We start from the raw sequence: 12,589 nt of genomic DNA, 5'->3' as shown, positions 1-12,589 counted from the left end.
TCAGGGATGCTGGGAGTTGTAGTCTCAAAACATCTGGAGGGCCGAGCTTGAGGAAACCTGACTCTTTCCCCTCGTGCGTTTTCAGGAGACCCCCCACCCCCCAGTTCCTGGGATTGTAACCTGTTTTAGTTTTGATTGAATTGTCGAAGCCCTGAGACCTCCTGGCAGAGGGCAGGGAATTAATTAGGTGATGATGATAATAATGAAAATGATGACCGCAATCCTTTGTCCCAGGACCACTCGGAGCTGCCCATTGGAGCCGCCGCCACCATGGCCCACGAAATCGGCCACAACTTCGGCATGAGCCACGACCCCGAGGGATGCTGTGTTGAGGCCACGGCATCCCAGGGGGGCTGTGTCATGGCTGCTGCTACGGGGTAAGAAGGTTTGGGGCAGGGAAACCAAAGACGAGCTAGCCAAAGCAATAGATATAGGACACAATATAGATTTTGACCTCTGGGGAAAACTCTGGAAAAGGGTTTTGATGCTTTGTTGTTGTTCAGTCGTGTCCGACTCTTTGTGTCCCCATGGACCAGAGCACGCCAGGCACTCCTGTCTTCCACTGCCTCCCGCAGTTTGGCCAAACTCATGCTAGTCGCTTTGAGAACACTGTCCAACCATCTCGTCCTCTGTCATCCCCTTCTCCTTGTGCTCTTTATGATCTTTCCCAACATCAGGGTCTTTTCTAGGGAGTCTTCTCTTCTCATGAGGTGGCCAAAGTACTGGAGCCTCAACTTCAGGATCTGCCCTTCCAGTGAGCACTCAGGGCTGATTTCTTTAAGGATGGATAAGTTTGCAGTCCATGGGATATTTTTGCAGTCCATGGGACTCTCAAGAGTCCCCTCCAGCACCATAATTCAAAAGCATCAATTCTTTGGCGATCAGTCTTCTTTATGGTCCAGCTCTCACTTCCATACATCACTACTGGGAAAACCATAGCTTTAACTATACGGACCTTTGTTGGCAAGGTGATGTCTCTGCTTTTTAAGATGCTGTCTAGGTTTGTCATTGCTTTCCTCCCAAGAAGCAGGCGTCTTTTAATTTCGTGACTGCTGTCACCATCTGCAGTGATCATGGAGCCCAAGAAAGTAAAATCTCTCACTGCCTCCATTTCTTCCCCTTCTATTTGCCAGGAGGTGATGGGACCAGTGGCCATGATCTTAGTTTTTTTGATGTTGAGCTTCAGACCATATTTTGCGCTCTCCTTGCTTACAGCATGTTATTCTTTGAAGGAGAACTACTTGAAAATGATTTGCAGATGGTATTGAACTCCGAGTAGGCTTGCTAAGAGGGACAGTACCACCAGCCCTAGAAATTTAACCCGGTTTTCTTGCAGCAGCAAGGATGCAGAAATGGAGACAGATGTACAATGGCGAGAAAGGGCCCCCCCCAACTGAGCGCATGCCGCTTGCAGTTGTCTTTTGGAAGCAAGCCACATGTTGGGAAACAAGGGTCTTGTTCCGTGTCTGTTGGACGTGTTGAGAGGGGCCGGCATGAAACAGTGAAGCCTTTCTCCTACCCGGAAAGCGCCCGGCACGAGGCTGTTTATAGACTTAAAGACACGGAGGGTTGGCGGCCCCAGAGCTTGTGTCCGTGCCGCCGACGTTGGCGGCGGGATCGGCTGTTGCACAAAAGAGCCGTTGTCGAGGGGGAAGGAGAAATGTCAAGGAGACCACGGGGCTCGGATTTCAAGGCGATTCAGGGCACCGAAATAAATCACACTGAGGAAGTCGGTTTTGGAGAGAGGGTTCTGGGCTGGATGGGTGCAGTGGGACAAGGCCTCTTCATGCACGAGCCACACATTTGGGCAGAAGCCGTGGCTCCGTGGTAGAGCGCCATCCCAGGAGACTGAGGGCGAGGCAGTGGGGTGTAGTGGTTCCACAGACTCCCCTGTGCCCACCCTACCTTATTAAAAGCATTATTCGTTTTTTTTTTTTAAATTTTTTTATTAAGGTTTGTAGTGACAAAGCTTAACATCGTCACTCTCTTTTTAAAACCAAACCAAACCAAGACTTCTATCCAGATACAACAAAAACACAAAAAAGGGGCGAGGGAGAGAAATAGAGAGATAAAAAGAGTAGAAAGAGGTGAAAAGAGAAAGATCGCAAGTTAAGATTCAGAAAATAAAGAACTTCTGATTCTTTATTTTCTGAATCTTAAAAAAAAACTATTCACTTCATCCAACCCAAGAAAGCCACTTTCTGTAAACAAACATGATCTTCAGTCCTCAAATCCAGATATCATTATTTCTTTTTCTTTCTCACGCAAAAAAAAATATCTGTGAGGAATTTCCAGTCTTTAACAGATTTAAAATAAAATAATAAATCTCTATAGTTTGCACGTCCCACCATGGAAATCAATAACTCAATAAAACAGTAACAATTTATGGCACAGTTAAAACTGCACAATTTAAGTAACATGAACTTGATCCAATGATGCCAGCTTTTCGCAAACTGAAAGTCCGTTACGCCTCTGCTTATTATGATTATTTGTTTTCCTCTTGTGTTTTTAAGTTGTGAACCACCCTGAGAGCTATAGAAGAAAGGCGGTATGCAAATTCAGTTAATTAGTATTAACAGTCGCCCCTCTTTGCCCGTGTCTCTGCAGCCACCCCTTCCCAAAAGTCTTCAGCTCCTGCAGCCGGAGGCAACTGGAGAGCTACTTCCACCGAGGGGGAGGCATGTGCCTTTTCAACATGCCCAACACCAAGGACCTGGTTGTGGGCAAGAAATGCGGCAACGGATTCCTGGAGGACGGCGAGGAATGCGACTGCGGAGAGGTGGAGGTACGTATTTGCGGCATCAGGATTTCTGAACTGAGACGTGCTGGGTCCAAAAGCGGCTGGCAAGTCTAAGGCTGGAGTTGTCTCTGGGTCTCCTCGGGAGTTGAGTCAGGGTGTGTGCTGAACACCCACAACAAAATATTTATTTATACATACATACATACATACATACATACATACCCTGCCCAGTGCCCATCTGGTTGGGTTTCACCAGCCACTCTGGGCGGCTGGGTTGAGAGCCAGTGTGGTGTAGTGGTTAAGAGTGGTAGACTCGTAATCTGGGGAACCGGGTTTGCGTCTCCGCTCCTCCACATGCAGCTGCTGGGTGACCTTGGGCTAGTCACACTTCTCTGAAGTCTCTCAGCCCCACTCACCTCACAGAGTGTTTGTTGTGGGGGAGGAAGGGAAAGGAGAATGTTAGCCGCTTTGAGACTCCTTCGGGTAGTGATAAAGCGGGATATCAAATCCAAACTCTTCTTCTTCTTCTCTGTTAAAAAAAAATAGTCTATTATAAACATTAAAAGCTTCCCTAAACAGGGCTGCCTTCAGATGTCTTCTAAAAGTCTGGCAGTCATTTTTTTCTCTTTGACATCTGGTGGGAGGGCGTTCCACAGGGCGGGTGCCACTACCGAGAAGGCCCTCTGCCTGGTTCCCTGTAGCTTCGCAGTGAGGGAACTGCCGGAAGGCCCTCGGAACTGGACCTCAGTGTCTGGGCTGAACGATAGGGGTGGAGACGCTCCTTCAGGTATACAGGACCGAGGCCGTTCAGGGCTTTAAAGGTCAGCACCAACACTTTGAATTGTGCTTGTACTGGGAGCCAACGTAGGTCTTTCAAGACTGGTGTTATGTGGTCTCGGCCGCCGCTCCCAGTCACCAGTCTAGCTGCCGCATTCTGGATTAGTTGTAGTTTCCGGGTCACCTTCAAAGGGAGCCCCACATAGAGCGCATTGCAGTAGTCCAAGCGGGAGATAACCAGAGCATGCACCACTCTGGCGAGACAGTCTGCGGGCAGGTAGGGTCTCAGCCTGCGTACCAGATGGAGCTGGTAGACAGCTGCCCTGGACACAGAATTAACCTGCGCTTCCATGGACAGCTGTGAGTCCAAAATGACTCCCAGGCTGCGCACCTGGTCCTTCAGGGGCACAGTTACCCCATTCAGGACCAGGGAGTCCTCCACACCTGCCCACCTCCTGTCCCTCCAAAACAGTACTTCTGTCTTGTCATGATTCAACCTCAATCTGTTAGCCGCCATCCATCCTCCAACCGCCTCCAGGCACTCACACAGGACCTTCACGGCCTTCACTGGTTCTGATTTAAAAGAGAGGTAGAGCTGGGTATCATCATTTTGTGGGTGGTTGGAACCCCTGAACCAAGCAACCACAGAAAGGAGGGGAGGGGAGTCTAAAGAAACATAGACTTTCTTAGGATTTTTGGTTAAGATATTTGTTGTGTGTATATATATATATATATTGAGACAGACAAACTGTCATCTCCTCATCAACACAAATAAGCCCTTTCCCTTTCCTGATCTTTCATTGAAAATCCATGTTCACAACAATATGTTGCGAAGAGCTGTAAAAGAATAGCCTTGCTCTCATTTTGAAAAGATACCTAAGCATATTCTGCAAATAAAGAAAAAATATTTTGATACTATACTGTACTATACTACACTGAAATGTTTAAATCAGGGGTAGGCAACCTAAGGCCCAAGGCCCGGATGTGACCCAATCGCCTTCTCAATCCGGACCGCGGACGGTCCGGGAATCAGCGTGTTTTTACATGAGTAGAATGTGTCCTTTTATTTAAAATGCATCTCTGGGTTATTTGTGGGGCATAGGGATTCGTTCACCCCCCCCCCTAAATACATTCCGGCCCACCACATGGTCTGGTGGAGCAGCCCATGACTGAAAAAGGTTGCTGACCCCTGGTTTAAATCGTCCTTCCTTTGATTGTCCTTGAATTTTCCCTTCAAGCTTGCCACCCTCTCCTGCCACAACTGTGTGGCAGGCCACACCCTCAGAGAGTCTCTGCTTTAAGATGGCCAGCGGCGGAGGAAGCCTCTTCGCTGCCCGGGGAGGCGGGACGGAGGCACCCCCCTGCTGGGGGCGGGGCACGACGCGTGTGTCGTGACGTCACGACGCACATGGTTGCGGCATGGAGGCGAGGGGCGGGAAAGTGAGGAGGGGGCTTCACGCTTGTAGCTGGCATGGCGCCCCCTCCTCGCTGGCCCACCCCTCCTGCCAAAAAAAAAGCCGCTGAAAGGGGGAAAGGGGAACCATTTCCCCCCTTTCAGCGGCTTTTTTTGGCGCTGGGCTCCCTGGACGGAGCCGCGGAATGGAGGCGAGGGACGGGCCAGTGAGTAGGGGGTGTAATGTCAGCGACAAGCGTGACACCCCCTCCTCTCTCACCCGCCCCTCGCCTCCATGCCGCAGCTCCGCAGGCCAGCCAGCGCTGAAAAGAGCGCCAGACGAGCGAGGGTTTGGTGGCGACAATCCGCCCCAGAGTGTCACCCCCACAGGTGGTACCTGGGGCGGACCACCCCCTACGCCCCCCCCTTGCTACACCCCTGAAGATGGCTATTCCAGGTGACCATCCCCGTGATCATGTTCCCCCTCTCTCTTTCCAGGAATGCACGAACCCTTGCTGCAACCCGCAAAACTGCACCCTGAAAGCTGGGACCGAGTGTGCTCACGGTGACTGCTGTGAGGGCTGCAAGGTATTCCAAATCATCTCCCTGTGATTCCCACATTTCTAGGACCAGGTGACTCTCGGGGTCCCTCCCAACTCCACAATTCCGTGAAGAGAGAAGAAAGAAAGAAACACATCTGTAGAAAAACAACGACACAACCCATTGCTTTTCAATTGTTTATTAGCACCGGGTGGCGCTGTGGTCTAAACCACTGAGCCTCTTGGGCTTGCCAATCAGAAGGTCGGTGGTTCGAATCCCCACGACGGGTTGAGCTCCTGTTGCTCTGTCCCAGCTCCTGCCATCCTAGCACTCCGAAAGCACGCCAGTGCAAGTAGATAAATAGGCACCACTGTGGCAGAAAGTAAACACCGTTTCCATGCACTCTGGTTTTCGTCATGGCGTTCCGTTGCACCAGAAGCAGTTTAGTCCTGCTGGCCACATGACCTGGAAAGCTGCCTGTGGACAAACGCCGGCTCCCTCGGCCTGAAAGCGAGACGAGCGCCGCAACCCCGTAATCACCTTTGACTGGACTTTACTGTCCAGGGGTCCTTTCAAAAAATAAATAAAGCACTGGTCCTGGATGCTAGATACATGAACTTAAAAGCCATCCAGCTTAACCGCTCAATAAATCTCTCTCTTGTCTCCATCTGTTCCGTAGCTCAAGACAGCTGGGACCATGTGCCGAGAGCCGGCCGGATCCTGCGACCTGCCCGAATACTGCACGGGGGCTTCCCCCTATTGCCCCAGCAACGTCTACCTCCTGGATGGCTCAATGTGCTCCTACGGGGAGGCTTACTGCAACAACGGCATGTGCTTGACCCACCAACAGCAGTGCATCCAGCTGTGGGGTCCAGGTGAGCGCCTCCCCTGCCCCATACATATCCTTCCCTCTCTTAACCTTTTCTACGCAGGGGTGGACTTTTCTGAGAATCATGATGCCAAGCACACCTGCACAGATTCCTTTTCTAATGCCCTCCTTGATCTTGAGAAGCAAGATGATGATTATTTTTAAAATAAACCCCAGTTCTGCTACAAGTACAATGATCTCTTTTTTATATGTATGGGTAATAATAATAATAATAATAATAATAATAATAATAATAATATATTATTTATACCCCGCCCATCTGGCTTAGTTTCCCCAGCCACTCTGGGAGGCTCCCAACAGAATATTAAAAACACGATAAAACATCAAACATCAGAAACTTCCCTAAACAGGGCTGCCTGCCTTCAGATGGCTTCTAAAAGTCATGTAGTTTTTTATTTCCTTGACATCTGGTGGAAGGGCGTTCCACAGGGTGGGCGCCACCACCGAGAAGGCCCTCTGCCTGGTTCCCTGCAACCTCGCTTCTCGCAGGAAGGGAACCACCAGAAGGCCCTTGGAGGTGGACTTCAGTGTCCGGGCTGAATGATGGGGGTGGAGACGCTCCTTCAGGGATTTTAGGGGAGCGGTAGTATCTCTGTAATGTATGGAAGTGAGAGCTGGACCATAAAGAAAACTGACTGCCGAAGAATTGATGCTTTCGAATTATGGTGCTGGAGGAGATTCTTGAGAGTCCCATGGACTGCAAGAAGATCAAACCTCTCCATTGTGAAGGAAATCAGCCCTGAGTGCTCACTGGAAGGACAGATCCTGAAGTTGAGGCTCCAATACTTTGGCCACCTCATGAGAAGAGAAGACTCCCTGGAAGAGACCCTGATGTTGGGAAAGATGGAGGGCACAAGGAGAAGGGGACGACAGAGGATGAGATGGTTGGACAGTGTTCTTGAAGCGACTGGCATGAGTCTGGCCAAATCGCGCAAGGCAGTGGAGGATAGGGGTGCCTGGCGTTCTCTGGTCCATGGGGTCATGAAGAGTTGGACATGACTGAATGACTGAACAACAACAAAGTATGTCTGGTAGGGGGTATGTCATGCTACGTCTGGGGTAGTTTGTCCACCTTTGGCCCCCACCCTGCACTCAGCTCTTACCTGTGTCTCTTAGAATTGCCAGCATGTGATAGGAGCCACACCCTGGGAACGGCTTTGACTGGCCGGCTGAACCAGGTGAGGGGAGCCGATGGATTGCAAACCCTTGTTGAGTTAGAGACCCTGCATGCAAAGACGGCCTCTGTTGAGCAGATAAGACCAAGAGTGGGCCCAACGGTCAAGAAGGCGTATGCTGTAGGGGGAAGAGAGGGGCGGGTGGGGCTCGTCCACCTGGGAATGAAGTCTTTCTAGGAGAAGGAAAGCGCTGACCCTAAATTTCTATTGCTTTGTGGGATATCTTCAGAAGACGAAAAAGTAAGGAGTAAACTCTAAACAAATCCAGAGTCCAAAGACTGTCCCTAAGACAGTTGGATGGTGCCTTGTATATCTCCTCCCGGCAACTCCTGCAGCCAATTGCCTTCTCTGCTTTCCTTGGGGCCCCACCAGCGAGGCCGAGCGTCTTGTTGTCTGGGCAGCCCAGGACCACCATACATACTTCCCAGGCTTGCTCTTGGGACGCGGATGGTGCTGTGGTCTATACCACTGAGCCTCTTGGGCTTGCCGATCGGAAGGTCGGCGGTTCAAATCCCACCGACGGGGTGAGCTCCCGTTGCTCTGTCTCAGCTCCTGCCTACCTAGCAGTTCGAAAGCACACCAGTGCACGTAGATAAATAGGTACCACTGTGGCAGGAAGGTAAACGGTGTTTACGTGCACTCTGGTTCCCGTCACGGTGTTCCGTTGCACCAGAAGCAGTTTACTTGTGCCGGCCACATGACCCGGAAAGCTGTATGTGGACAAACGCCGGCTCCCTGGGCGTGAAAGTGAGATGAGCGAGCTCCACACCCCATAGTCGCCTTTGACTGGACTTAACCGTCCTGGGGTCCTTTACCTTTTACCTTTTTACTTCCCAGGCTTGTGCCCCAGAGAGGTCACTTTGGTTCTGCTAACACAGCAGATTGACTTCACCCTCAGAGGCGCACTCCATTGCTTCTTGAGACACACGGATGCCAACAACGCATGCTATTATGTGTATGACATATGCACATTATACAGATAGACACCTATTCTACAGCTTGAGACACCAGGAGCAGAATCTCCCCAGATAGTAATCTAAGTGATTTTACAGATCTATACTGGGGCAGTTAGTCTTTCAGCTAAGCTGCTTCCAAGTAATTTAGCACTTCAACAAGACCTTGAACACACCACAGTACTTACACGCACCAGATTGTGCATTTCGGTTGGAACTGACCACCCACATATTTTCCTTTAGGTAAAGGTAAAGGGACCCCTGACTATCAGGTCCAGTCGTGTCCGACTCTGGGGTTGCGGCGCTCATCTCGCTCTACAGGCCAAGGGAGCCGGCGTTTGTCCTCAGGCAGCTTCCGGCTCATGTGGCCAGCATGAGAAAGCTGCTTCTGGCAAACCAGAGCAGTGCACGGAAATGCCGTTTACCTTCCCGCCGGAGTGGACCCTATTTATCTACTTGCACTTTGATGTGCTTTCAAACTGCTGGGTGGGCAGGAGCTGGGACCGAACAACGGGAGCTCACCCCGTTGCAGGGATTCGAACTGCCGACTTTCTGATTGACAAGCCCTAGACTCTCTGGTTTAACCCACAGCGCCACCTGGGTCCCTTATTTTCCTTTAGTTATGCCTAATAAAGGTTATTGAACTGAACTGATATTTTCCTTTAGGGTTTTTTTGTTTTGTTTCTTCCTTCATTTTACTACAAATGGGTTTTAATTTCTCTATAGGATTTGTGTAAAAGATTCCTGCATTGCAGGGGGTTGTAATCTAGATGATCCTCGAGGTCCCTTCCAACTCTACAATTCCTTGATTCCTTGATTTTGTGATCCTCTTTTTAGCTAAGGAACTAGCACCATCTTCTGGAGCATTTGGGGGTTGCAGTTTGGGTGTTGTCACGCTGGCGTTGTGAGAAAAAGCCTCTGTTTCTTGGTCACGCAAGAGTGGGACAGATTGTAAGGGGAGAGAGGATGGAATGATGGGCAGGGTGGACCTCCATTGGAGACTTATTGAAAGATGGCCATGCCACTGGGAAGACCTTTGTTGTTGTTGTTCAGTCGTTTAGTCGTGTCCGACTCTTCGTGACCCCATGGACCAGAGCACGCCAGGCACTCCTGTCTTCCACTGCCTCCCGCAGTTTGGTCAGACTCATGTTAGTAGCTTCAAGAACACTATCCAACCATCTCGTCCTCTGCCGTCCCCTTCTCCTTGTGCCCTCCATCTTTCCCAACATCAGGGTCTTTTCCAGGGAGTCTTCTCTTCTCATGAGGTGGCCAAAGTACTGGAGCCTCAGCTTCAGGATCTGTCCTTCCAGTGAACACTCAGGGCTGATTTCTTTAAGAATGGATAGTTTTGATCTTCTTGCAGTCCATGGGACTCTCAAGAGTCTCTTCCAGCACCAGAATTCAAAAGCATAAATTCTTCTGTCATCAGCCTTCTTTATGGTCCATCTCCTTGAGCTCACTTCAACTCTGCTTCCACCTACAGGTGCCTGGCCGGCTCCCGACGCTTGCTTCCGGGACGTCAACCGGGCGGGCGACATGTACGGCAACTGCGGCAAGGACCGCCACGGCAACTACGTCAAGTGTGCGTGGAGGTGGGTGCTGGTCTGGCACCACGATGTGCAGACTCTGGGCTTGTCTATTTGACCAAAGGTGAACTCTGGGGACTTCCAGATCTTGTTGGTCTCCCTTAAAACCACCCAACATGGCCCGCAATCAGGGATGACGGGATTGTGGTCCGGCGACATCTCGATTGGCCACCCCACGTGTTGAGATGCTATCCTAAATCCACATGGAAAGGGAAGTTCTCAGCATCCCACACCTGTCAGTCTAATAATAATAATATAATTTATTATTTATACCCCGCCCATCTGGATGGGTCTCCCCAGCCACTCTGGGCGGCCTCCAACAAATACCAAAATACAATACAAAGTCACAAATTAAAAACTTCCCTAAACAGGGCTGCCTTCAGGTATTTTCTAAATGACAGGTAGTTGTTTATCTCTCTGATCCCAAAAGAAACACGATGACCAGAAAGAAATACAATATGAAAAACTTTATGGAATGATTCAAAACATCACAACTACTGCTACATAATTGCATGAGCACTGTTCCTGTGTATTTTTCATTTTCATGTATATCTATTCGAAGAAAAGATTGGTTAATGACGAAATTTTATATCTTTCCACTAATGAGTGTTGAACTAATTCGCTGATGAAGAATTCAGCGAAACAGTAGTTGTTATCCGGAAACAATGTTCAGAGTTGGACACCAGAATTGGACATTTGCTTCACAGCTTGTTCTCCTCCGGGTAAAGTCTTGGACCGTGATTCAGTTAAGGACTTTCAGAGACTTCAGTTTGTTAGTTTTGAGGTTTTGAATCATTTCATAAAGTTTTTTCATATTGTATTTGTTTCCGGTCATCACGTTGCTTTTGATATTGCTGACTCACATTTTGCAACAAAGGTTTTTTTTTGTTTACTACTGTATTTTTCACTCCATAAGACACACCTTTTCCCTCCTAAAAAGTAAGGGAAAATATATGTGTGTCTTATGGAGTGAATGGTGGTCCCTGGAGCTGAATTGCCCAGGGGCCAAAAGAGGATCATGCTTTTTATTTTACAAAGAGAAAAGGGGGTGTTGAAAGGACCCTGCTCAACAGCTGAGCAGCAAGAGATCGGGAGAGAGATAAGAGTCCAGGCTCCCTTTCAGCCCTGCCCTCCATAGTTGAATGTGCTGCAGAGGGAGGTTGTTTGTTTCCCAAGCTACATGTGACTGGCTGATTAGATTATCTGTCTGGAAACTGGGTGACCTTGGGCTAGTCGCACTTCTTTGAAGTCTCTCAGCCCCACTCACCTCACAGAGTGTTTGTTGTGGGGGAGGAAGGGAAAGGAGATTGTTAGTCGCTTTGAAACTCCTTCGGGTAGTGAAAAGCGGGATATCAAATCCAAACTCCTCCTCCTCCTCCTCTTCTTCTTCTTCTTCTTCTTCTTCTTCTTCTTCTTCTTCTTCTTCCTTTAGAAGCTGCAGAAATGTGAGTTGAACCCCATAAAAACGGGGCTTTTCCTCTTTGCTTTTCCCCTTTTGCAAAAGGAGCTTTGCTTTTCCCCCTTTGCAAAAAAAGCTGCAAAACTTTTAGCTGATCCTCAAAAAACCAGGGCTTTTAGAGGAGGAAAACCAGAAAACCAGATGTTGTTGAACAGCAACTTCTATCGTCATCCCAGAGTACGGGCTATTTTGGATGGAGCTGATGAGAACTGGAGTCCAAGCTTGCCTGGAAGGAGCCAACTTGGCTATCCCTGATCTAATCTAAGCCAAAATAAGCTTCAGGTGCAGTTACCAGGGCAGTTTATACAATCAAGGGGATGGAGTGACCATGGGCGTAGCCAGGATTTATGTTAAGGGGGCCACAGGACCCCCACCTGTCCTCCTCCTCTGTCCGGCTCTGTCTATCGCTCAACCGGCTTGTCATTTGTGTCGCTAGAATGTGCCCCAACATCATCCAAGTGACCTCAGCAAGCATTCAAATATTCTGATCATTTCTACTTTTAGATAAGTATTTTTATTTATTTGCTTGATTGGGAGGGGGGTGGCAGCTGTCTCCCCCCCCCCCGGCTGCGCCCATGGGAGTGAAGAAAGGTTGTAGCGCTTGGGACTTCTGAATTTAGAGAAAAGGCGAGTTCATAAAATTTTACACGGGGTGAAGAAAGTGGGCAGGGAAACATCTTTCTCCCTCTCTCATAGCACCAGAAGTCATGGGCATTCAATGAAACTGGATGGTGGACAATTCAGAATAGATAAAAGAATGCAGCACAATAGTTAAACTACGGAACTCCCTGCCACAGGAGACAGGGATGGCCACCAATTAGGCAAATTCATGGAGGGGAGGTCTGTGGGTGGCTACTAGCCAGGGTAGTTCCGCTCTGCCTCCACAGTTGGAGTCAGCATTGCTTCTGAATACCCGTTGCTGGAAACCACAAGATGTGAGAGATGGTCTTGTGTTTGAATCCTGCTTGCGGGTTTCCCACAGGCATCTAGTTGGGCACTGTGAGAGGAGGATGCTGGACCTAATGGTCCCTTGGCCTGATCCAGCAATTCTGCTCTTACCTTCTTACTTCCTGAATG

At 49.3% G+C, this 12,589-nt stretch overlaps 1 protein-coding gene across 1 annotated transcript in view; it reads left to right on the top strand.

The window, feature by feature from the left end:
- ADAM33 (ADAM metallopeptidase domain 33) overlaps positions 1-12,589 on the top strand; it is a 93,537-nt gene that overhangs the window by 62,725 nt on the left and 18,223 nt on the right. The window contains exons 13-17 of the mRNA XM_033159587.1: positions 235-377; positions 2,608-2,785; positions 5,409-5,498; positions 6,130-6,325; positions 9,951-10,059. Coding sequence (XP_033015478.1) covers positions 235-377; positions 2,608-2,785; positions 5,409-5,498; positions 6,130-6,325; positions 9,951-10,059 — 716 coding nt within the window. The remainder of the gene's footprint in view (positions 1-234; positions 378-2,607; positions 2,786-5,408; positions 5,499-6,129; positions 6,326-9,950; positions 10,060-12,589) is intronic.

Source organism: Lacerta agilis, chromosome 9 (genome assembly GCF_009819535.1).
Source record: "Lacerta agilis isolate rLacAgi1 chromosome 9, rLacAgi1.pri, whole genome shotgun sequence".
Lineage (NCBI taxonomy): Eukaryota > Metazoa > Chordata > Lepidosauria > Squamata > Lacertidae > Lacerta > Lacerta agilis.
The sequence above is the reverse complement of the archived record's forward strand: the minus strand, read 5'-3'. Positions and strand labels throughout refer to the sequence as shown.